Raw genomic sequence first — 24,024 nt, 5'->3', positions numbered from 1 at the left:
ATCACCTGGAAGACAGGCTTCAACTTATCTATGGTGGATTGTCTTGATTACATGAGCTGATCAGCTATGAGCCTTCCGCTGTGGAAGGTGCCTGTCAGAGTAGGACCCTGCACTGTACAGTGAGGACTGGGAGGAAGAAGCAGGGTGTGCTGCTCTCTACATCGTGACTGTGAATGTCACATGACTGTGACTCATGATGCGCTGTTTCCTGGAACTGTGAGCTAAAATGAACACTTTCTCTCCGTTAAGCTTCTTGCATCAGTGTATTTGATCCCAACAGCAAAAAACCAAAACTAAGACAAACTCCCCTTCCTGGAAGGTCTCACAAGGGCCCTTATGCAACAGCATGTTATAGCAACAAAACCAGAGGCAGAGAACAGACAGTGAGTAATTTTAGCATCAAATAGGTAGATTTCAGGAACAAGCAACCGAATGAAACAGGCAAAGAGTCCTGCTGGCTCCTCGGGTGTCTCTGAGACTGCTCCCTGGGCTGTCTTTAAGCTTTGTTTGTTTTCTCTTAAATTTGCATAGATCTATGATAGAAATATATGGGTTTGTGGAGTGGTAGAGAGGGAGAAAATACTGGAAAAGAAACAAGAAATGATAAAGGGGGAGGGATGAGAAATCACTCCAAATATCAAAATTAATTATTAATGATTTGTGACTAGGAGACTCGGTATACCTCAGGGGAACCTTTAGTGACACGCATCCCACCTGTAAGCAAAGGCGCGTGTTCCTGCCATAGGGTCGCTGTGACATTAACCCCCCCCCCATCAGGGGGGGTGCTTCTCCTCCCTGGTAACTGTGATAACTCTCCAAACAATGCAAAGAAGAGCCAGAATATGTGGGGGTCTGTGCTCAGAAGTAGCTAAAGATGACAGGCAGTTTATACTGTCTATAGACACACACACCACCCCTATGAATAATCACTCACCCGCCTCTGCCACAGCTCTTCAGAATCCTCTGGCATCTGTGTCTAGACTCAGGAAAACACAGGCCCAAGCCACTCATGAGACAAGTCCTTGGACCACTAAGAGCGTCCACTAGCCTTAACCCCACTGCAGATGGTGCAAGAGGCCAGGTCTGAATTCATTCACAACTCCAGAACACAGGAAAATGTGAGACAGTCTTCTGCTGCCATTAATTGCAATGAAAACATCTCCCCTGTAGGTGGCCTTGTAACTCTCTGCTGAAGGTCACCCAGCTAGTTTAGCTAGTAACTGAACTCAAGGAGAGGGAACGGGCTTCCCTCTGCCCTCTTCTAGAAACACAGTACGAGAATTGGTTTTCTCCAGCAAGGTATCACTGGGAAACAAACCACACTTAAGGGCAGGCCCCATGCCCAGCACTAGATGGCCAACACAAAAGAAGCTCAATATTACTTTTAGAAGATTTTTTTGGTTGGTTGGTTGGTTGTTTTGTTTGTTTGTTTGGGGGTTTAGAAAGGTTATTTTGTCTTTTAATTGCCTGTCTGATTTTAGTGAAAGAGAGAAGGGAAGAGTATAGATTTGGGTGGGTAGGGATGTGGGAATAATCTGGGAAGAGTTAACGAGAGGAAAACCATGATCCAAATATAATGATAAAAAAGTACTTTCAATAAAAATTTAAATTATAAAGAAAAAAAATTCGGCTGTTTGGTCGCTGTGTCTCTAGGTCTGTGGTAACAAATGGTAATCTCTGAGGTAAAGCAGGCCTTCAGTCATGAACTCCACACAGACTAAGGACATCTATTCTCTTAAAATATCTACCCACTGGAAATCTCCCAAAAGGCTCTGGTTTTTGGGGGGGTTTTGTTTGTTTGTTTTTTGTTTTTTTTTTGTTTTTTTTTCAGTTTCTCTTGAAAAATCAAAAAATAGAGCAAAGTTGTGTTTATTTCTATACATAATAAGAAATGAGCTGAGGGCCAGCAAGACAGCTCAACTGTTCAAAGGCACTGGCTACTAACTTTGATATCCTGAATTTGTTTTCCAGGTCCCGTGTGTGACAGTTGTTCTCAGCCTTCCACATGAGCACTATGGCATAAATCTAAACACACATACAAACCAATAAATGTGCTTTGCTTAATGAGGCTTACGAGGAGTCCCCGTGTCCCCAATGCCTAGTTCATAACTGTTTAAATGCAAGCTTGGCCCCTCCTCCACACTCACAATTACAAAAGTGAGTAGGCTGACCAGTCAGTCAACAGTCCAGACACATAGTCCACCTAGCATGGAGGTGACACCTCTACCTTGAACGGTTTGTGAACTAGCACCAATCAGGTGACAGACACTAGAGTGATGGTTGGCGGTGGCCACAGACAGATGCACCTCAGCCACTTGCGAAGTGCAGAGGAGCTGGGATCTCTTGTGTTCCAAGGGCTGCTGCCCTACATTTCCTAAGGAGAGCACTGCAGTTTTCAGACATGAACAAACTTTGCAAAATCCTCACCCTGGCAGCCCCAATCTGCTCCTTTCGAAACTTCTCCAAGGGTGTGATGAGCACATCGCTGGCATTCTCAATCTGATGAAGAAAAGCAGAAAGTGAGGAGCAAAGGCAAGTTAGTAATGACTTACAGCAGCTCTCCCACAAATGTTCCCTCAGGCCTCCCCATGTTTCTCTGTATAACAGAGAATCCGTGTGGAAGCTCCAAACACAGCCACCTTCCTGTGAAGAGTTTGCTATTGTTGAAGACAGTCTCACTGTGGAGCACAAAACAGCCTGGAACTTAAAATCCTCTCAACTCCAGCTTTTTAGGGTTTAAAAGAAGTGAATCCAGATGGCAGGCAAACTGGTTGTAGGGACCTAGTAACAGAGGCAGTTTAAGTTTCAAGTTTCAGTTCACCATTCACCTAGCTTCAGGCAAAGCACCTCAGTACTGAGTCTCCACTGAGAACCAAACACCTTAGGACATCTATGGAAAGGACCCTTGGAGCATCATGAGTTGCCGTAGGGAATTAACTGGGGCTAGAGACCTCTGCCTCCCAACCTCATTTTACAGTGCTCAGCCACGGCTTCCCACACCCCGATGCACTGTCACACCAATGGACCTCGAATGCACCACATCTGGCTACCTCAGCACCTTTACCTCTGGCTTTCCCCGCTGATGTTCTTGTACAGACTGTAACCAAGGTTTCAGCTTAAAGGTTGCTTCTCTGTGCAGACCTTCCCTGATCTCCAAAACCGTAATTCAGAGAAGCTCTCTATGAACACAGCCCTTCAGAACAGACACACCAGGTATTTCTCTGGCTCAGTGCTATCTCCAGACATACACCACCCTGTAAATATGCACTCATCCCTCAGTGTTCCCAAAGCACCGAAGAAGTCAGAAACAAAGGCACACTCAAACATTTTCTGAATGACCAAGGGACCGAATGACTGACTTCTTGAGAAGCTGCCAAGTGTGTGACCATGAACAAAACATTTAAATTCTCTGGGCTTTGATTTCCCAATCCAAAGGATAAGGGGGCCAAATTGTTCTGGCTCTAAGATTCTACAGTCTTTTCTAAAGCAGTGCAATATTTTACAGTCTTTACTCATTGCTCACATGTCTCTCAACTAACCGTTTCGGGAATCTCACTTCAACAAAGCACTGTTTTCTCTAAATGCATGCCCTTCGTAACCACCAGGCAGTAAATGCCAGAGACTCTCGACGAACACAGTGAAGAACTGACCGGGCAATGGGAGGAACAAAGAAGGGCCGGTCTCCATATTTATTCCCATCTGCCTGTTTCTTAATTTTGTAAGCTCTCACCTAGGCAGAGTACATATTAGCGCAACATTGCGGCAACAGATTTAAACTTATCTGGTTTTTATTGCTAACTGGCACTGTTTAATGGATTTGCGTAAGTCTTTCCCACAAACCATTTGCAAGTTTCTGAAGCTCAAAAGGGCACATGAGCCCATCTATAAGTGGTTTCCAACTTTAGTTGCACATGAGAATCGCCGGGAGATCATTCACACATCCCTGTAGCCAGGCCAACCTTAAACCAACAACACAGTCTCTGGTCCTGGTTCCAGACATCAATGTTTGTGAAGTACCACCCCACCCCCAAGTTATTTCAGCAGGCACCCAAGCTGAGATTCTATCCCTAAGAAGACTTGGAATATGCCAGCACTCAGTTGCTCATGGGAACCAAGAGAGGTCCTCATCTGGGACTATAAGCACTGCCTTTTCTAATCTCAGCAAGACCTGTGTTCTCATCTTTCGAATGAGACCACAGACAGTAGGGAGTATCGGGACTGACGGTAGAACACAGAGAGCCATCTCTACCCACAAGGAACTCATGCTCACTAGCCACACAGATGCCCAGAGTAATTGTCCAGGCACATGTGGTAAATGCAGAATCTGCCAAATGAAGCGAATGTTCAGATAACACAATGGATGGCCAAATATCTATCTCACAGAACCATAGCTCTCCCAAAAAGGGTGGAGCTTTGCTGAGCCTGGCCGAGCTGAACTAATGATAAAGCTCTCCCAGAGTGGGAAGAGCCTTGTGACAGCCAAATACTAATAATGAAACTACAGAAGTATAGTCCAACCACGGGCCATAGCAACTTGCTTACCACACCCTGGCCCCAAATACTGACAGGACCAAGAATCAGACTCAGAAGATCCATCTCCCTTTCTCAGGCATCAGCAAATGCACACTCAAGTTCTCACCCCCACCTACCCACCACCACACCTGCCACTGCCACTGATGGTCCAGTTTGAGTTCAAGCAAACCACAGTAATCACACAAGAGGGAGAGTCTCTGCTGGGCTAAGGATGGGAGGCTTCTGTACCTTTGGGAGTCTTAAAGAAATTTCCACATCTTTTGGTATAATGCCAATATGGATTTGAATCGAGACTGCACAGCTTATTAACCATGTGAGCCCTGGCAAACCTCAGCATCTTCATCTGGAAAATGGGGTTGCTGTAGATGGGACTTTAGAGTTATCACGGGAGCTACAGAGAACAGGCCAGGCTCTGGCTGCACAGCATCTGTGAGATATGCTGTTCTGCTGCTAGGCCATGCTGTCTGAACTGTTACGGGAAAGGAAAAAAGATGCTCCGACTGTTGGCGTCCTTCTGTCACTACCTGCCTGGAGGTGAGCCCCCACCCCAGGTACAAGCCAGTGCACAGCCTTCTGGGGACTTCTGATCAGACTTTATTCCTGCTACCTGGGGGATATAGGGAACACAAAGGGCTCTCACCCATTAAGGACTTCACGACAGATACTAGTTTGAAAGCACTGCTTTGGAACCTAGAGGTCAGCATCTGCTTCTTAAATTTGCAGAATATGTCTCTGAGCAGCTGCCATGGGTGCATTCCTTTGCCGGGTTGTATTTTCTGGCTGCCACATACATGGCAGGTGCCTTGGGATTAGAGCAAAGCAATGAAGTCTTCTTTCAGATGCTTAACACCGGGCAGGGTTGAGGAGGCATGGGGAAAATGGAGCGCACTGGGAGCCATGCTTTCCCTTTCTGCCAGGTTTCTGAAAGGTAACCCAGTCAAAAGTACCTCCCTAAAGTCATGTCTGTGTGTGTGTGTGTGTGTGTGTGTGTGTGTTTCTCAGTTATTTATCCACCTTTTCACCTTACTTCTTGAGAGAGTCTTTTACTGAACCTAAACTCACCCATTTGGCTGGACAGACAGACTGGCTAGCACAGGGATTACGGGTGTGCAGCAGCAAACCCAGCTTCTTACACGGATGCTGGGGACCTGAATTCAGGTTCTCGCATTTATATACCAAGTGCCTTACTGACTAAACCACTTCCCCAGATCTACAGTGAGTGTTTAGAACAACGACACTCGTCCAAAGTTATGCGCTAGTGAGTCTCTAACAGCCACAGAAAGCTTCAAAATCTGCCAAGGTTCACAGCCTCCAAGTACTCCAGAGGCAGAGTCTTCTGACAACAGATTCCTTGTTCTCTCCATGTATGGAGACTCTCTGGGACCGAGAGCAGCCCAGGATACTCACCATTCGACTGCGCTCATCTTCGAGATTCCTGAGAACAGTGGCGAATTCTTGCAAAGACCTCGCTGGAAGGAGGAAAGAGGCCATGAGGTAAAGCTGCACAATTGTTGTATTAGAGCAACTTATGGATTTTAATCAGCATGGGTGTGCAAGAGCAACTTATGGATTTCAACCATGATGGATGGGTGTGTAAGAGCAATTTGTAGCTTTCAATCCCTTTCTTCACAGAGACACCCAACGTCAACTGTTGTCCTCAGGCTCCCTCAATCTCTAATCATTAACCACTAAGGTGGGATGGCCCAGAAATGCAGGTCAATTGCACCTGGAACACCAGCTAGAAGGAGGTCTCCAAAGAAAAGACTGGCCTGTTCCTGAAAGTTCTCAGGACTGGTGAGGTGCTTGGCAGGCTCCCAGCCTGAGGCTGGAAAGGGCAGAGTTCTACTAAGGAGTCAAAGGATTTCCTGTCCAGGATTTAACCTTCAGTCTTTTGCATCAGAATCCAACCTTTGTGGGGAGGCGCATGACCACTGAACAAATAGTTCTGTGGGCAACAGAAGTCACATTTCCAGCATCTCCTTGGGTTCCTTCTCCCTGAGTTCTGAAGCCACTCGTTGACAGAATGCAGCCTGCAGCACAGCAGTCAAACACAGAAGGGCTTTGCCAGAGCCTTCCTTTCAGTACCATGAAGGCAGCAGGTACTTAGTGAAAGAGCCCCGATCGTTAGGATACCTGTGCAATGCTGGGCAAGTGGACTTACACCAAGGGTACATTTTCATTGCTTTCCACTACGTCCCAGCTGTCTTTGCCCATACCCAAATCCTGATGTTCTGCTTGGCAAAAGACTCAAAAAAAAAAAAAAAATCTAATGGACTAATGAACGTTAGGTTTCTCAATTTTCAGTTCTTTGGTGCTAAAACTGAACCCAGAACCTACACAAACACATGCTCTACCCTTGGGCTACAATCCCAGCCCTTTTCTTCTTAATTCGTTTTCCCTTTATGGCATCAGCTAAGATGCCCGATGTAAGGGGGAAAAGCAGACCATGAGACCAAGCAGAGTGATGTGTGTTGGCTGTGCCAGTGCTTCGTACACAGCCGCCTCTGCGAGGAAGCAGGGACAGGAGAGGGGGGCAGAGCGCATGGCGATACACCGGAGCTCACCTCAGCCTCTCAGGGCAGGGACACAGGGAGCCAGCAACCGAGCCCTGCTCCTGCCCTGCAGGCGGCAACGGTTAGCTGGCTCCAGCCACCTCTTACCAGGCCAGAATGGGAGGCCCCTAGATCAAATTTGTGAAATTTCAAAAGGGTAAAGAAACAAAAATAAAACAGGGGAACTTGAGATAAGTTCATTTACATGCTAACTAGGTTTTTAAAAATGTATATATATATCAACTAAAACACAGTGCCAGTCTTATGTCAGTCCATTAGCCTGCACTGTGTAACCCTGACCCACTCCCCCACACCTGCATTCACTCTTGTCCCAGGCTCCTGGTGCAGTGGCTGGATTAAGGGGTGAAAAGGAGAAGGGTCGCAACACCAGCCAGAACCCGGCTCATTACAGAACTCCAGCTTCCTCCAGCCACTGGCCAGTGAGCGGGGCCAGCGCAGGGAGAAGCCCCATCCTGACCCACACATCTGTGCTCTTCCCCCACCTGTGGGCGTCCTAGCCCAGGGAGAGGCTGGCCGGGGTGATCGGCAAATGTTTTCATCTTCCGTAAGGTTGTCACTTACCTATACACATCTCGTCATCTGTTTCTGCATCTCCTATACACTGAAATTTAAATTCGTTTAAGGAATCTGCAAACTTCCGCTTTGCTGAAGACAAATCTAAGAAAGAAGGAAAAGAAGAGAAAAACACAAATTACTGAAGTTAAATTGGCCTTCCTACTCCTTGCCCTTTTTTAAGCCCTTCTGTGTATATTTAGCAAGGTTTGTTCCTGAGACCATTTCACAGAAGAAATGTTAACTCAAAAGAGCAAATACCTGCTTATACAACAATATATTATATACTTTATACAAATAGTTAAAATTTTATATATAAAGTTTTAATTTGCTCCAGAAGTTAACTTTTTTTTTTATTGCAGTTGCTTTAACAATTCAAATCTTATGGGATGGAGATACAGTTTAGTCATAAAGTGCTAGCCTAGCATGCACAAGGCCCTGTACTATATATATGTATGTATGTATGTATGTATGTATGTATGTATGTATGTATGCTTGCATGCATGTATGTTTTAATACAAGCTGTAATCCTGTGTCTGCTTTTCATAACCACACACTGAGTCACATTGTCTCCATTTGACATCTGGGAATATTCCCACTTCCGGAGACCAGGGAGGAAGCCTGGCTGAGAAGCAACATTAGAAACAGCATCATTCCCTGTACCTACAGGTCCCTGCTGCCAAACCCTCTATGTGGTCAGCACAGCTGCCCCAAGTGTGACTCTGGAACACATCCTGTAGATCCGAAAGAAGAGCCAGTGCTGCCCTGTCTTGTCTCAAGGCGTAAGTGTGCCTGCGTTCCTCCTACAACTACATACAGACAAGGCCCAAGTTCTCCGACCCTCAGACCCATTTTCACTCGCCCACTGCTTGACAAATTTCCAATCAGTTCCCGTAGCCACCAGAAGAATAAAGCCCCACCGATGTTTTCTACCGGGATTTTCCTAAGAAGCCAACCCCACACATGGTATCTATCATGAAGACTCTCCGGGGCCCTTGTCAAATTTAAAACTAAACTTTCCTTTAAGACAGTAATAAAAGCTAATGATCCTTCCTGAGCCCTCGGCTTCTGTTCAGGGCATGAAATCACCAAGGTACATTCAAGTGACCCGACAGACAAGACTGCTTAACTGAATTCCACATGCAGCCTTCCTGCAGATTAGGTTAATCATTCAAATTACCATCTATCCAGGCTTCCCACATTGAAGGGGAAATGGCATTAAGTTCAATCTCCCAGCGGAGGGGAAGAGGAGGCACAACTGGTAACGAGGCCTGGATTTAATAAGATGGGAGGGTCTGGCTTTCCAGATCAACGTGACTTGCTAAATAAAAGCATCCCTTTCCTCGGTTGAAGGCCATTTAGGTTATTTCCACTCCCTGGCTATTATGGAATAGAACAGCAATGAACACAGTTGAGAAAGTATCTGTGGACTGTAGGATGCCAGGTCCTGAGGGCATATGCCCAAGGTCATATGGTAGATTTATTTATAGCTTTTTTCAGGGACGGATACCACACACACACACACACACACACACACACACACACACACACACACTACGCCTGCACACCTGGCTTCCTCCTCCAACTAAAGACAGACAAGGCCCAAGTTCTCCAACTGTCCCAGACCCTAACTCCCACATGAATGTGTGTGTGTGTCTCTGTGTGTGTGTGTCTCTCTGTGTGTGTGTGTGTGTGTGTGTGAGAGAGAGAGAGAGAGAGAGAGAGAGAGAGAGAGAGAGAGAGAAGGAGGGGAATAATTTTCAAAGGGGGGGCATAAAATTTGAGAGAAAACAAGGAAAGACACATGGGAGGGAACGACTGAGGGCAAGAGGGAAGGGGAAAACAAGGTAATTACATTGTAATTTTAAAACAACTGTGTTTCTTAAAGTATCCCTGACCCTCCGCACTTCCCTCTTTTGCTCCCACTTTCTCCCTTAAGTCTAAGACTGACAGCTCCCACGGTTTGATTGGTTTGCCTCTTCTGCTATGTGAAATGCAATCTGCCTGGTGTTTGCTGAACAAACAGCGAACGGGCACAGTATACAAACCCAGCCTCTGGGGTCCCTTCCAAACCAGAGCTGTTAGTAAAGGTCACGGGGCTCAGGGGGTGCTGCTGTCCTCAGTCTGGAGCTCCTGCTACTGAATAGATCCCGGACCATCTTCCCACAGCTCAGGTGACAAGGGTCCTAGGCAAAGCCCTCTTCTCCGACACAATAGGAGGCACTCAGGGGTGGGAAAGAGCACAGGATCCAATTCCAAATCCCTCCCTGGTACAGAGGCTTTCACTGAACAGTCCTTAATAAATGGTCCAAACATGACGGGACACCAGACTTCTCTCTAAAGGACAGAGGGTCTCCTTCAGAACATAGCTCACTCCCGGCAAGCCTCAGGGTCAGAACGCTGTGGGGAGGGTAGAAACTCCAGACTCTGGACAGGCAAGAGAGGAAAACAAGAAGTGGAAGAGAAGGATCCCGGGAGCCTCAAAGCACAGCACAACAAATCTAAGTGTGGCTGCAGCCACTGTTTCGTCCAGATGTGCCTCGACCAGAGCTCCCGAGACAAGGCCTGAGCAGCAGCGTGTGGGAGTAGAACAACTTCACTTTCTGCATGGCCATCCTCTGCCTTCCTAACAGAAAGAGTTATGCTGACAGTCACCTCAACAAAGTAGAGAGTGAAATGCAGACTGGGTTTGGGAGAGCTTCCAGAGTGTACCTGAAAGGCTGCGCAGCCAGCAGCTGCCAGCAAGGATGAAGGATCGGCTTGTACCGAACAACGGGGCCTCTGTGGGGCCTTCTAAAGGTGTGCTGCCTTGCCAGGTTACAGGCGCGGGGTAACCTGATTTCACTGTCTGGTGGCCCACAGCAGATGACAGGCTTAGATCTGGGCCTGGTGGAGGATGAGGTAATGAGGTGTGCCTAAGTCAATACAGGGCTCTAGGCCAGGGAGGACGGCTGAATGCAATGAGATTTCCAGAGAGCTTGGAACCTGGAAAGGAGCTCTCGCCTTGGACCTAGTAGAGATGTCTTTCCGGGAAACCACAGTAGACACCTGTTGTTTGGCCTGCTCAGAAGCTGTGCCTGGCCTGAAGCGCAGCACCTCCGGCTAATTCGAGGAACTGCCTTCTCCACTTGCATGCCATGACATGCCTGTTATTGAATGAACATCCCAAACCCTTGTTTCTACCCCAACCAGCTTTGGCTCCTGGGTTCAAATCCAGATTACCTATCTATTAGCTATGTTAACTGACCCCAGATTAGTCATAAAGCATCATGGATGGAGCCTGGGGGGCCAGGGGTGTCCCACAGGTGAGGGAGAACTACTATAAAAGCATTTTGCATACTTGTGACTCATCAGGTCCTCTGGACTGAGGTCCCTGGAGTATGTAGGGACTCCATACTGCTTAGCCCCTTAATATAGCCGCTCTGTGGTGTTTGGGACAATGGTGAAGATATAAAGTGAAAATACTCAAAAATCACTGCTTCTTAATATATACCTATTCTAAATCAACAATTGGGGTGTTTAATTCTCAAACGGTAGATTGCTGGAGCTTTCACTTGCATAGAAACAAGACTCAAACATGCACATTCCAGTAAGAAGGCCTGAAGGGCTGGGGCTGGGTGCTTGGTCCCTGCTCACATAACCTTGCTGGTTCATGTTCAAGCAGCACAAGACGCAGCATGGAGCCCGGATCGGTGATGTTTTCTTTGCATAACTTGTTGCAGGAGGGCAGAAAGCCGGCAGAGAAGCACAACACGAGTACTGCCTGCATCTAAGAAAGACAAGACCTTCTCGGGGATGAGGAAAATAAGCACAGGAAAGCTGTGGACTTCTGAGCAACTGCTCCCAAACCTACTCACTCAGGCCACCCTTCCCTTCAGAGGATGCGAAGTCCCGCCTCAGCAAATACTCCTATGCAAAGCAATCAAGACGCTTGAACACAAGTGTGATGCTTCTTTAGAACAGAAGGTGTGTCATTATTTTCCAAACACTTTAGGAAACCACCTTAATTTCACTTTATCAGTGACAGCACAGTCGATCCAATCTCCCTCCTTGTGTAAAACTTAACCTAACTGTGTACACGTGTATATACCCACATAATAAAAGAGCTCAAGGTAACCTTATAATTACATTTCATTTTGGTAGATATGCTGCATTTATGTGCCCCCCAAAGTTACTCTAATTGCATCTAACTATCTTGAGAATTTCCACTAGTCACATCTTTCTCTCCAAATGTAGAAAGTGATTGTAGTTCCTAAAAGGAGACTCTTAAGAACTTACTAGGATTTGCCCTCTTGGCTACAGAAAGCTCAGCACCAAAGTCCCCAGGCCTTGCTTACTAAAGGTCCCCTCATCTGCCTCATCACTCTGCATTTGGAATGATTCTGAAGCCATTCCCTAAGAGATTTCATCTCATAACATATAAAGGATGTCCAGGGTCCTGTACTGGCTGGTTTTGTGTCAACTTGACACAAGCTGGAGTTATCACAAGAAAATGAGGCTCAGTTCAGAAAATGCCTCCATGAGATCCAGCTGTAAGGCATTTTCTCAACTAGTGACCAAGGTGGGAGGGCCCAGCCCACTGTGGGCGGTACGACTCCTGGGTTGGTAGAGCTGGGTTCTATAAAAAAGCAGGCTGAGCAAGCTAGGGGAAGCTAGCCAGTAAGGAACACCCTTCAGGTCTCCTTTAAAAACCCAGAAGTGGAGACCTCCAAAGATTCATCAGCCCTCAATGAAGGTAAACCTCCCAACTCCCTGTTAGATAGGGGTGGGAGGGATTAAGTAAGTCAGAAAAAGTTTCAGACTAATGGGAACCTGTGTGGAGCCTGATGTATACAGAATGTGCTTACCACTTAAATGGACCACCTCCTCTCATACTGTCAGTGAGGACAATTCTCACAAGGCTAAAGGGAGAGCCACCTTCAGGAGGAGCATTGAATAACACTTTCTACCAAGGACCTGAAGAGATAAACTAGAAGCCATTTTACACCCTTAATCCCTCTATTACATCAGCAAGAAAGACTATGTTGAATTTCAGAAACAGACAAGAATTCATCTGAGTCTGTGACACAAGGTGCTACCTATGCCCTCTAGGTGGCGATCAACCACATCAGCCAGTAACTAAGAAAGATCCTTGCCCTTTTGATGAAATAACCTGAGGATGCTTAATTCTAATCATAGGAGGTACCTAGCCTCCATGGGAAGAGATGCTCTGATACTCAAAGAGTGGATGTTATCTGGAATATTCTAGAGAGGATATATTTTATGAAGTCCACTGCCTAACCCAGATGTCCTTCAACAGAGGAATGGATACAGAAAGTGTGGTACATTTACACAGTTAAGTACTACTCAGATATTAGAAACAATGACTTTATGAAATTCCTAAGCAAATGAATGGAACTTAAAGATATCATCCTGAGTGAGGTAACCCAGTCACAAAAGAACACACATGGTATGTACTCACTGATAAATGGACACTAGCTTCAAGAAGCTCTGAATACCAAGAAACAATTCACAGACTTTATGAAGCTCAAAAAGAAGGAAGGCCAGAATGTGGATGCCTCAGTCCTTCTTAGAATGGAGAACAAAACACTCACAGGAGGAAATACAGGGCAGAGATTGAAGAAAAGATCATCCAGAGACTGCCTCACCTGGGGATCCACCCCATATGCAGCCACCAAATCCAAGCACTATTGTTGATGCCAAGAAGTGCTGACTGGCAGGAGCCAGATATGGATGCCTCCTCAGAGGCTCTGCCAGAGTCATACAGTTACAGTTGACGATGCTTGCAGCTAACCATCAGACTGAACAAGGGGACCCCAATGAAGGAGCTAGAGAAAGGACTGAAGGAGCTGAAAGGGTTTGCAACCCCATGGGAAGAACAACATTATCAACCAACCAAACCCTCCAGAACTCCCAGGGACTAAAACACCAACCAGTGAGCACACATGGAAAGACCCACAGCTCCAGCTGCATATGTAGCCGATAGCATTCTGGCATCAATGTGAGAAGAGGCCTTTGGTCCGGTGAAGGCATATTTTAACAGTATAGGGAAATGCCAAGGCACTGAGGTAAAGAAAGTGGCTGGGAGAGGAAGCACCTTCATGGAAGCAAGTGGAGGGGGGAGGGGAGGGGAGTGAGGGGAAAGGGGATAACCCTTGAATATCCAATTTTAAAAAAAGAGAAAAAAAACTGAGAGTAAGACACTGAATAACTTTGCTGATTTGTTAAAAAAAGAAGAAGAAGAAGAAGAAGAAGAAGAAGAAGAAGTCACTGCCAACAATGAATGGCTTATTATTCTTCCAGATCTAGCTGGGATCAACTCGGAGCACCTCTCTTCTCACCAAAGTAGATGATACGCAAGCACATCAGCCAACCACATTAAATGATGTGTACTCTGATTATCCATCTGTGTGATTTTCCTAAAGCCATTCCCTAAATCTGTATTTCCCAAGTGGGACGAGAGCCAGCACTGACCCGAAAGAATTGGGTTAGGATTGTAGTAGCAAAGCTAATAAAATGTTCAGAGTTGATTATTATGAAATTAAGTCAAAGAAGGAAGGGTGCAACTCTTCCCAAGATGAGGGAATTGAATAAATTCTACCTGCATCAAATTTTCCTAAAGAAAAGGACGGAGTCTTGAGCTCACATTAATATGCACCAAAACTATGTATTAGTTAATTATGCATTAGTTTATGAATTTCTAACTGTGATACAGTTTTTGAATTGTGATGAAATCTTGCCGCCTGTGTTCAAGATCCTTGTCTTGGTTTTCTTTTCCTTCCGTTTTGCAGCTGGGGAGACTGATGCTCAGAAAGGCTTAACCCTTCTAAAGGTCACGTCAATCAATCCGGTAGTATAGGTAACCTGGTCCCTCTGTGTTCTAGTGCCTACTGTACACAAATGCTTGAGGCTCCAGTGTCAATATATTTGTAGAAATAGAAGATACATGTCCCATGTCCTTAAAGAGTATTCAAGGCATAAGGGTCTCATCTGTACAAAGCCATAATTAAGTTAGCATGTGCTAAGGCCATCAGAGAGAAGGGCAGCTACAGAGTACAGGTTGGGAGTTACTTAAGCTGGGACCCAGGAGACACCAACAACGCAAAGGGAAGAACAGAGAATGCTTGAGCCGAGTATTGTCTGAATATACAGAAAACAAGAGATGTGGGCAGAAGGCAGGCTTAGGAAGGTATTCTGAAGTAAAACTGGAGCAAAAACATACAAAAACAAACAAACTGAACTGTCAGAAACAGACAGGTTAAAGGGACTGCAGAGGAAGGTCTGAATGAACCACCAGAAGGGCTTTCATGTTACCTGACAGAATCTAGACATTGTCCCCTGTAGAAACTGGAACCAAATCTTCACATAAGAGTAGAAAGGTTGCTCTGAATAGCAAAGTCATGAAGAAAGGTGAAGTGGTCAGGCCATTTCTTCAGCCTTCTCTCTCTGCATCCCTCACTGAACTTCCAGCAGGGCCAGAGTATCTGAAGGCTCACCACCTCCGTGGTCCATCGCAGCCACTATGATGAGGGTCCGGGGAAGAATTTGCCATTTTCAGTGGAAAACAAGTGACGGTTACTGTCTTAAGATGACCATGTGCTTTGCATCTGGATTTGCTGCTCCTTTATAGTAAGGCACCAGCTACTTAAAAAATAAGGATATTTAGTTCATCCTTTTAACAGAATGAAGAAAGTTTAAGAGATGTAATCTGAAAATTGGATTAAACTCTTGAACTCATATACTAGAGGAAATAGTAAATAAACTAATGACATAAAAAAGAGTAACAGGAAAAGCTTCAACACTGACGAAGTCTTTAATGAGGCGCTCCCCAGAACTCTGTTTCATGACACCCACTCTGGCACATCTTACTTTGCTGTAAGATCACGAAACAACAGCACAGGGTAGCCACTGACAGAGGACACCTCTCCAACTGGACCTGTGTGCAAAGAGCACGGGACGGCAATCGGGAGAGTACGCAATGACTAAGGGACTCTGCCTTCTCCCGAAAACCCTAAGTCCTCCTAGGAGTGATCAGTAGCCCTTAGATTGACTGCAGCATTGCGTCGATGATGATGGATACAGACTCACTTGTTATTTCCCATGTGCTATTAGTTTTCTATGCTTTTTAATATGTTGAGCTGTCCCATTTACACAAATATGTCTATATTTGTACAATATGTATATGCTTTATATGTTCTCCCCATGAAGTTAAATGCTAATGACTGACCTTTTCATTTTCTGTGGTTTAATTTTTATATATTTTATGTATATAAGTGCTTTGTCTACATGCACACCAGTAGAGAGGCTCAGATCCCATCATAGATGGTTGTTAGCCACCATGAGGAACTTAGGACCTCTGGAAGAGCAGTCAGTGTTCTTAACCCCCGAGCCACGTGATCTGGCTTTTACATGAGAAAATTAAGAGCATGCTGGGTGGAAGTTTAGGGGTTTATTTTTGTTTGGGGCTACATATGTGATAGGCATGGGCTCTGTCTATTCATTATCTCCACCGCCCAGAACATGTTAAAACTGTGTTACATGAAGTGCTTAGCAAACATCTGTTGACACCGAGACCAAGGCATCAAGTGTTTCATCAGTATCAGGTCAACGAACGACACAAGCACCCAGCCTTGAGGCAGAAGCGGACTTGAGAAGTAGGTACTGTATTTAGAAAGCTACATTCACATGCTGTCCTAAGGTACAATGAATGAGAGAGAAAGCTGGTGCAAGGAAAAGTCCCTCAAGGAAAACTGGTATCTGGTTAGTTAGAAACAAAGAAGTGCATTCTGAAAACTAACCCAGTAAGGAGGGACACAAAAAACCAGAGGGTATTTCCAGGATGCTCAAGTACAGATCAATTAATCAGTCTCTGTCTTTGTCTCTCTTTTTCGTCCCTTCCTCCCTCTCATACACATATTCTCTCTCTCTCTCTCTCTCTCTCTCTCTCTCTCTCTCTCTCTCTCTCTCTCTCTCTCTCTCTCTCTCCTCCCCCTACACACACACACACACACACAATTCAAGGATTTGACTTGCTTGGGTTCCATATACGCAGATGCAAACCCCAGATCTCCCATTTCTTAGCTCTCTGCCTTCAGCCAAACAACTCAACCTTTCCATGTGTCTATAAAAGTTTAAGGACAGCATGCTCTTCCCAGAGGGTCCTGGGAATTCAAAGTGGGAAGAGCACAAGGCAGCTGCTGATCTACCTTCCTGTCCAGGAGCAGAGATGGCAAAACTCCATTAGTCAGTTAGAGAGAAGAGGGTAAGGAAACCTTGAATGGCATGATAATTTGACATGTTCGCCTTGCTGCCTCACCAACATAACCAAACAACCCCACTCCAGTGAACTACTGAAAATTCATTTGAGAGTTCAAAGGTTTTCTTCAGTTGCTTAGAGAATTTTAAACATGTACAAATTTACAATTTCCTCCCAAATGAAAAGCAAGGCAGAATTTATTTGGAGACTGGGAATTCAACACAGTTTGTAAACTACTTAGATGTCACACTCTCCTCCAAAATTAATATAATTTAAAAAAATATTATTTAAAAACAAGCAGACAGACAAGCATAGTTTGCAGGAGAGGTGGGGTAGGGGTGTCATCAAATCACTTTTGTCTATTGCCTGTGAGGGGACAGTCACAGCACCAGACTGGACAGACAAAAGGACAGGCCAACAGACAAAGCCAGGGTAACTGGAGTTCTTGAGAAGGCCAGGCTTTTTGCAGACTGCCCTTCGATATGTATGTTCTAGAAAGGAGATGATGAATTAAGGGCTGAGACAGGGGAATCACAAGTTCGAGGACAGCCTAGACTACTGTCTCAAATGGAAAAAATGAGAGAGCATACAGGTTAGACCAAAGGTCTGCTGGCAAACAACAAATACGACTAAGGCTGAGAATTCCACAAGGGCCAAGAAAAAGAGAGAATGAAGAAGTCTTCTCTCTCGGTGCCACAGAACTGCTGTAAGAAGCCTGACAACAGCAGGGAGGAGGCAACTGTGGGGCCCTGACTGGGATCTCCTATCTCAGCTTTGACTGTAGAAAGCCATTCCCCCAGGACACGGTATCTCATAACCCATATTCTGTGATGCCGTAATCACTGAGGTATCTTCTCGGTGCATGTTCTGATCCAGGGTCCTGCAGGCCAGAATCTCCAGGCCTGCGTGAGGTTGCAGGTGATGCCGGAGGTGCTGCTCCAAGCACATTCTCTGACTTAGGATTTGGACTCCCACGTAAGACCTGAAAGCAAAGGCCGAAGCTGCCTGCCCTTGTAGCACAATGGTGACGTGCAAGAACTCAACAGACTCTGGAAAGACAGTTGCATGAGGAAACCTAAACTGCTGCAAATATAATGGAACCTGTCTCAGAAGCAGAAACAGCAGACCCCTCCTGAAGCCATGACACACGGAACCTGGCGTGAGCTGCTGCTTGAAACACACACAGCTGAAAAGAACTCGTTTGAAAACCAAGGGCTGAGCTCAGAGATACCGCTAAAGACTCTGGTCTCTTCATACTTCTTTGCTTGATGGTGAGAATGTATTTGAGAAGATCTCCTAAACCAAGGTGCACCTCACCTCTTTGTTGTTCTGAGAGAACAGTTTTCAAAAAGCTGATTGAGGGAACACAGACTCTGTTAGTCTCAGCAAATAACCATAGCAACTAATACCACCCAAATAAGATGATGTTTTCCTAGTGATATGCTGGCTCAATTAGATTAAGAGGGTGACGTGTACCATCTGAAGAATTAGTGATAAACTTCCAGCAAAATCTAGACCTTCTTGGAAAGGGTTGTAAGTAAAAGAAAGACCTTGCCAATAAATTAAGGACAGGACACGGAGCCAGAACAAAAGAATCCAGAAGGTGAAAACCCAGAGCGGTACTGCTCTGCCTGCCCACAGCTGACAGACAGAACCCATGTATGAACTCAAGCAGACATCTTCACATACGGAGGCCACCACCTCCACCAGAGACCTATCAAGGAACTGGCGTCTTGTCTTTTTTCTGTGTCTTTCTTCATGAATAGTGTAAAGAGAAAACAAACACTGTTACCACAGAGAGGTCTTCATAGAGGTCTTCCTAAATAAGTGTAGAGCTTTTAACTGTCAAAGAGTAGTACCACAGAATATCATGGTCTGGCTAGTGAATGGTTTCCAGCACTCAGGAAGGTGTTCTCAGGACACTGAGTGTTCTGTATCAAGGTCTTTATGTCGGAGATACGCCTGTGAGTGAATACTTCAGCATCCACAGATCCAACAGCCATCTAGGCTTTCCATGGCCCCGCCCCCACCACACCAGACCTGCCACTTCCAGTTTTCTGCAGTCACACCTGCACCGAACAAATCCAAACAAGCAAGAACCTCACCTGGGAAAACAGGAGTGGCTACTCCAAGGCCAGTAACCTCCCGGTCACCTCTGAAGTTTTTCTAGCAAAGGGCAAAGAGGAAAAGAATAACCCTGCCCATAGAATCTAAGTCTACCCGGCACTCGGCAATACTTGGGAACAGCAACAGCGCCCATATTCACACAGCAGACACCCCTCCTGCAGATCATACCAACAGTGGAGACAAACCTGCAGGGAATCAAGGGAAAGCACAGGAAGAAAATCGAGGCCTTCAACTAGCTGTGTCTGCTCCATGTCTGTGCTGGGGCTTCGCGCAGGCTCCCAGGAGGCCAAGTTCCGTCTCCAGCACTCACAACGCCACTGCACGGTTCCCACCTGAGCGAGACAGAGCTAAAGGGAGAGCTATGCCTCAAAGTTCCTCTGAGAAGAGAAACGGCACATGGAAGTACTTAGCACAGGGCCTGGCCTGCAGTAAGCACTCAATAAAGCAGACGTATTAGTATTAGACATCTTTGTATAATGATGTCATAAATAAAGCATCAGTTAGATTTATGTCCATAACGAGGTCCAGCCAGCCACCCAGCTGCCTCGTCACCATGTGATGGTCCCACCACACTGACTCCTGGCCTTCCTCCACTTAGGCTCCCTGCAACAGAATTAGGATCTAGACTTCATCGGCCTAATTCCAGGCACAGCTCCAGTGCCTCTCAACACATAGCACAGGAGACCAGGCAATAGCTCCCCAGCACCAGAATGAGTTCAATTAAAAAGAAAAATCCATTGTCTCCCCCACTGGATTCTAAAAACATTTCCTGAAATTTAAAAAAAAAAAAGCATTCAGCAATTCTGAATGGAGCCACACCTAAAAGCATTCTCAGAAATCAGTTTGGCTTCCTTCTATCCCCTGTTTAATGCTGATGTTTATTCCACGTCCCTGCTGCTGCCCCTCAAGGGGAGCTTGTGCTCTGGTGACAAAACTTTCCTCAGAGGTTCCCTCCTTGGGAACCTCTCCTTATACCCAGTACCCATTCATGCCCCAGAGCTCCTCAGAGCATCCCTGATGCCTGCCCGCCACACCATGGGAGAAGCCGACGGTTAGTACTTCTCAAACTACAGGACCGTTTGTATTAGGCTTTCCTAGGGAGTCCATGCAGCCGCCTCAATCCTGAGATCTTGGGCCTGTGATCTCTAGATCACAGCCTAGGCCTCCCAGGGAAAGTTTGATTTATTGATTTTTTAGATTATAACATTATTACATCATTTCCCCTTCCCCCATTTCCCTCCAAACGAGGAACCCACACAAACCTTACTCTATTTAAAATTCACAGCCTCTTTTTCTTTAACTGCTACTGTTCATGTGTGTATATGTGTTTGTGTGTTTCCCTAAATACACAAATACAAACTCTTGAGCCTGTACAATGCTATTTGTGTGTGTGTGTGTGTGTGTGTGTGTGTGTGTGTACTTAGTTTTCAGGGCTAACCATTTTGTATCAGATAACTGACTGACGTGGAGGAGACTATCTGTCACACTCTCCACATTCCTTGGCTGCCTGGAGTTCTCTGCATGGGCTAAGGACACTTGGGCGTTTACCCCAACCGCATTAGCATGTCTCCTAGTGTCATTCTTGTTCATGTCATGTTGATGAGACTTCTAGCTTCTGACATTTCTAGGATACAAACATCTCACAGCAAATCCCCCAAATTCTTCTGGTTCTCACAATCTCTCCACCTCTTCTGAAAGGATCCCTCAGGTGAAGGACTTGTGTTGTGAATCTATTGATTGGGCCTAAGCTTCATAATCTGCATTTGATGGGTTATGGTTTTCTGTCACGGTCTCTATCTATTACAAAGAGAAGTTTCCTGATGAAGTGTGAGAGACACACTTATCTGAGGGTATGAGGACACATACTCAGAATGTAGTTAGGATTATAATGGTTTATTAAGGTGGAGGTTTGCATCCCTGTCCCTGGGTAGTTGGCTAGGCTTCCAGGACCATGCATAATCTCCCTCTTGCTGACCAGGTCTCAAGTTTAGTTAGGTAGCTGCTGCCGATGTCTGAGAACAGCTACTGTAACCCTGGGGTCATCAAGCCATAATGGTGCCGTTCAGTCTTAGGCCTGCTAAAGTTCAAGAAGTGCCACAAACTAAAACTTCAGAACCTCTAGTACCAGGCACCCATGATGGAAAGGCTGCTGGTTATATGGGTGGATATCCTGAAGCCAAGTTCATCTTTGACTTTCTGACCGTAGGTCTGCAAGTGTTCTGAGAGCTGGCAACTCATGCTCAAGACAAAAGAAACCATAGTAACAGCTTGGGTGGGAGGAAGGAATGATTCAAGTGAAAACTTGCAAATTCCAATGCTAGAATCTTAAATAAACAAATAAAAAAAAAACTTTCCCAAGAGCTGGCCAGATTACTCAGCAGGTAAAGGATCTTTTCACCAAACCTGATTACCTGAATGTCATCACAGGAACACATGGTGGGAAGAGGAAACTCACCGCCATAAATTGTCCTCTGACCTCCATATGTGGGAACAGGCAGCATGCCAAACAAACACAATCAATCAATCAATCAACCAACCAATCAGCAATGTCCTTTATTGTTTCATTCAGAAAGCCAGAAGGACCACTGCCCTGTTTGATCCCCAATTTCTATGGCTTAGCTCTTGGCACCTGAAGCTGAGGAATGGCTCAGTGCTCGCAGCACAGAAACCCACCAGGAATCCAAGCTTCCCACAGAGGCACAACTGTCTTAAGCTTCTAGGAAGCTGGAACCACAGGCCTGGCCAGGGGCTCTCAGTGCAGACTCTGTCCCAGGCACTTTTCTCTGACACACAGACCCAAGTGAATCTAAAGAGAGCTGGAGGTGCTGGTACTTAGTGTTCACTGCTGTGCAAGAGCCTGTGCGCAGAAATGGCTGCTTAGTCCACCGCTCTGTGGCTAGCTGTCGGAAACCTTCCAATGTTTTTACTTCTGAACTTAAATTTGGGCAACTGAAGTTCCACAGGATGTGGAGCACCCCAGTGAGCCCAGATGACAGTATTCCTAGGTACGCAGTGCTTTCATGACTTCAATTCTAGGGAACCCGTGGTCTGTGAGAACTTAGCAAGAATCAAAATGAGTCCTAACGAAGCTTGTTATGTCTACAGCTGCAGAGGTGGGACAGTGACAGTCACGAAAGGCCGCACTTTCTGCTCATCAAGGCAGGGGCGTTTAAAGGGCCTCAGGTAACCCTGTGATATTAGTGGAGCTTTTCTTACTCCTGCTTTCTTTTTCTCCAGATAAGCCGGGCACTGCTACAGACCGTGACAGTAGGGAACTGGCAAGCCTGGGCGTGCTGCCCCTCCTTCCGTCCCTCCTCACTCATCAGCAAGCCAAGAGCAAGCACACTGGGGATGTGCCGGCATCGAGATATGCAGGGCTTCCACTGTCACTGGCTCTAAGCACATATGAGGCACAAGAAAGCACGGGCTGCATCATTTGGGTGACGCTGCCTATGAGTCATTTAAACTTACATTCGAGGTGGGCACTGTAGATGTAGAGATGAACAGGAAATGCATACTGATAAGTGTTTCTTTTTAGAACATTAAATTACAAATTAAAATAGCACAAGTCAACAGGAAAGAAGCTTTCTATTTTAATATCATTTATACCTTTGATGTCTGCATTTTTTGGGGGGGAAAAAAAAAAGGAGCCACAAAGATTACACAGCATAGCCCTGGGATTGTCTAGATACCTCAAATAAAAGTCCCCTTCTCCTCTGATTGGCACCTTAAGGTGTGTTACCCCTATAGCATCACCGTCTTGAGCTGATTCATATCTGTCCAGCTAGCCTCCTCCCCTCCGGACAGCTTTTTCACTCTAGTACACAGAACGGGCTTTCAAAGGCAGATGCTGCTCACTGCAGCCACCACCCTTCCCAACTGTGACTGTTCCCACTCCCTTCAAGGCAAAGCTAAACAAAGCGTTATCTTTGCCTACAAGATCTGTCTCCATAACCCACTAACCGTGCCCTCTGTCTGTGGCACCGCCCCGGGTCAACATTTATACTGATCTGTAAGTGTGCCAGGAAACCTCCAGCTACATGCCTGGCCTGTTCCCTCTTCCTCGGAGTTCTCCTCACCTCCATCCAGGCCCTGCATTCCGGCCATGGACGTCAGTTGTTCAGGAAAAACTGTCCCACACATGGCATCTGGATCCTTACAAACTCCTGCCCCAATCTTGTCTGTAAATACAGGTTTCCTGAAATTGGGTGGTCATTTAATGTGTACATTCCTGATGTCGTCACATAGTCCAAGAAGCCAGCAGCCATGCTAACGTGCTCATTAAAAGGGAAACCATCATGGTGCTACCATGCCGTAAGCACCCAATGATGATTTTAAACTGTTTACATTTACATTCATTATTTACCTTTATGTGTGTACACATGCATGTGTGGATGCATGTGCCATAGTACAAATTTCAGGAATCAGTTCTCTCCTTCTAACATATGCTTCTTGGGGATACAGCTCAGGTCATCAGGCTTAGTGGCAATTAGCCTATTGGGCTACCTCTCTTTAAAGATTGAAACAGACACACAGGAAGAATGCTGACTTTTAAAAAGGTTCATTCGAAAAGATATGCCCTGCATTTCTCTTCTTATAGAAATAGAAGCAAAATCATCATGACATTATCCATTCCTTCATGGTGAATAAAACAATCTGAACCCATTTCCATGGTTTAGTTTTTAAAAAAAAAAAAAAAAAAAAATCACAAAAGATGTTTCTGATGCTGTCAGGAGACCACCAGTGCTGCATTCAAACCACTCTGGTTACAGCAAACACTAGGAGCAAATTTGCTCTTGAGAAATGGAGTAGTAGATGAGGCCAGAATTTCAAGTGCCTAATATAGTGGGAAACTGTGCCAATTAGCTTCAGGTAAATGCAGAAGCCTCATTCCTATGCACCATGTATCGCTTGAAGGAACACATCCACAGGCATGTCCTCTGGGTAGGCACTTCTTGATTTGTCTTTTGCAGTTCACCTGAG

General features: G+C 45.7%; 1 protein-coding gene across 3 annotated transcripts in view; it reads right to left on the bottom strand.

The window, feature by feature from the left end:
• The window catches only part of ARHGAP26 (Rho GTPase activating protein 26), a gene marked incomplete at its 5' end in the record, with an annotated part of 370,628 nt that overhangs the window by 262,642 nt on the left and 83,962 nt on the right, over positions 1 to 24,024 (bottom strand). For all 3 annotated transcript variants that reach the window (XM_080920301.1, XM_080920302.1, XM_080920303.1), the window contains 3 exons: positions 2,428 to 2,499; positions 5,941 to 6,002; positions 7,668 to 7,763. In XM_080920301.1, the coding sequence (XP_080776427.1) occupies positions 2,428 to 2,499; positions 5,941 to 6,002; positions 7,668 to 7,763 (230 nt within the window). The remainder of the gene's footprint in view (positions 1 to 2,427; positions 2,500 to 5,940; positions 6,003 to 7,667; positions 7,764 to 24,024) is intronic.

Source organism: Micromys minutus, assembly GCF_963924665.1.
Source record: "Micromys minutus genome assembly, chromosome: 8".
Lineage (NCBI taxonomy): Eukaryota > Metazoa > Chordata > Mammalia > Rodentia > Muridae > Micromys > Micromys minutus.
Note: the sequence above shows the minus strand (reverse complement) of the source record. Positions and strands in the feature narration are given on the sequence as shown.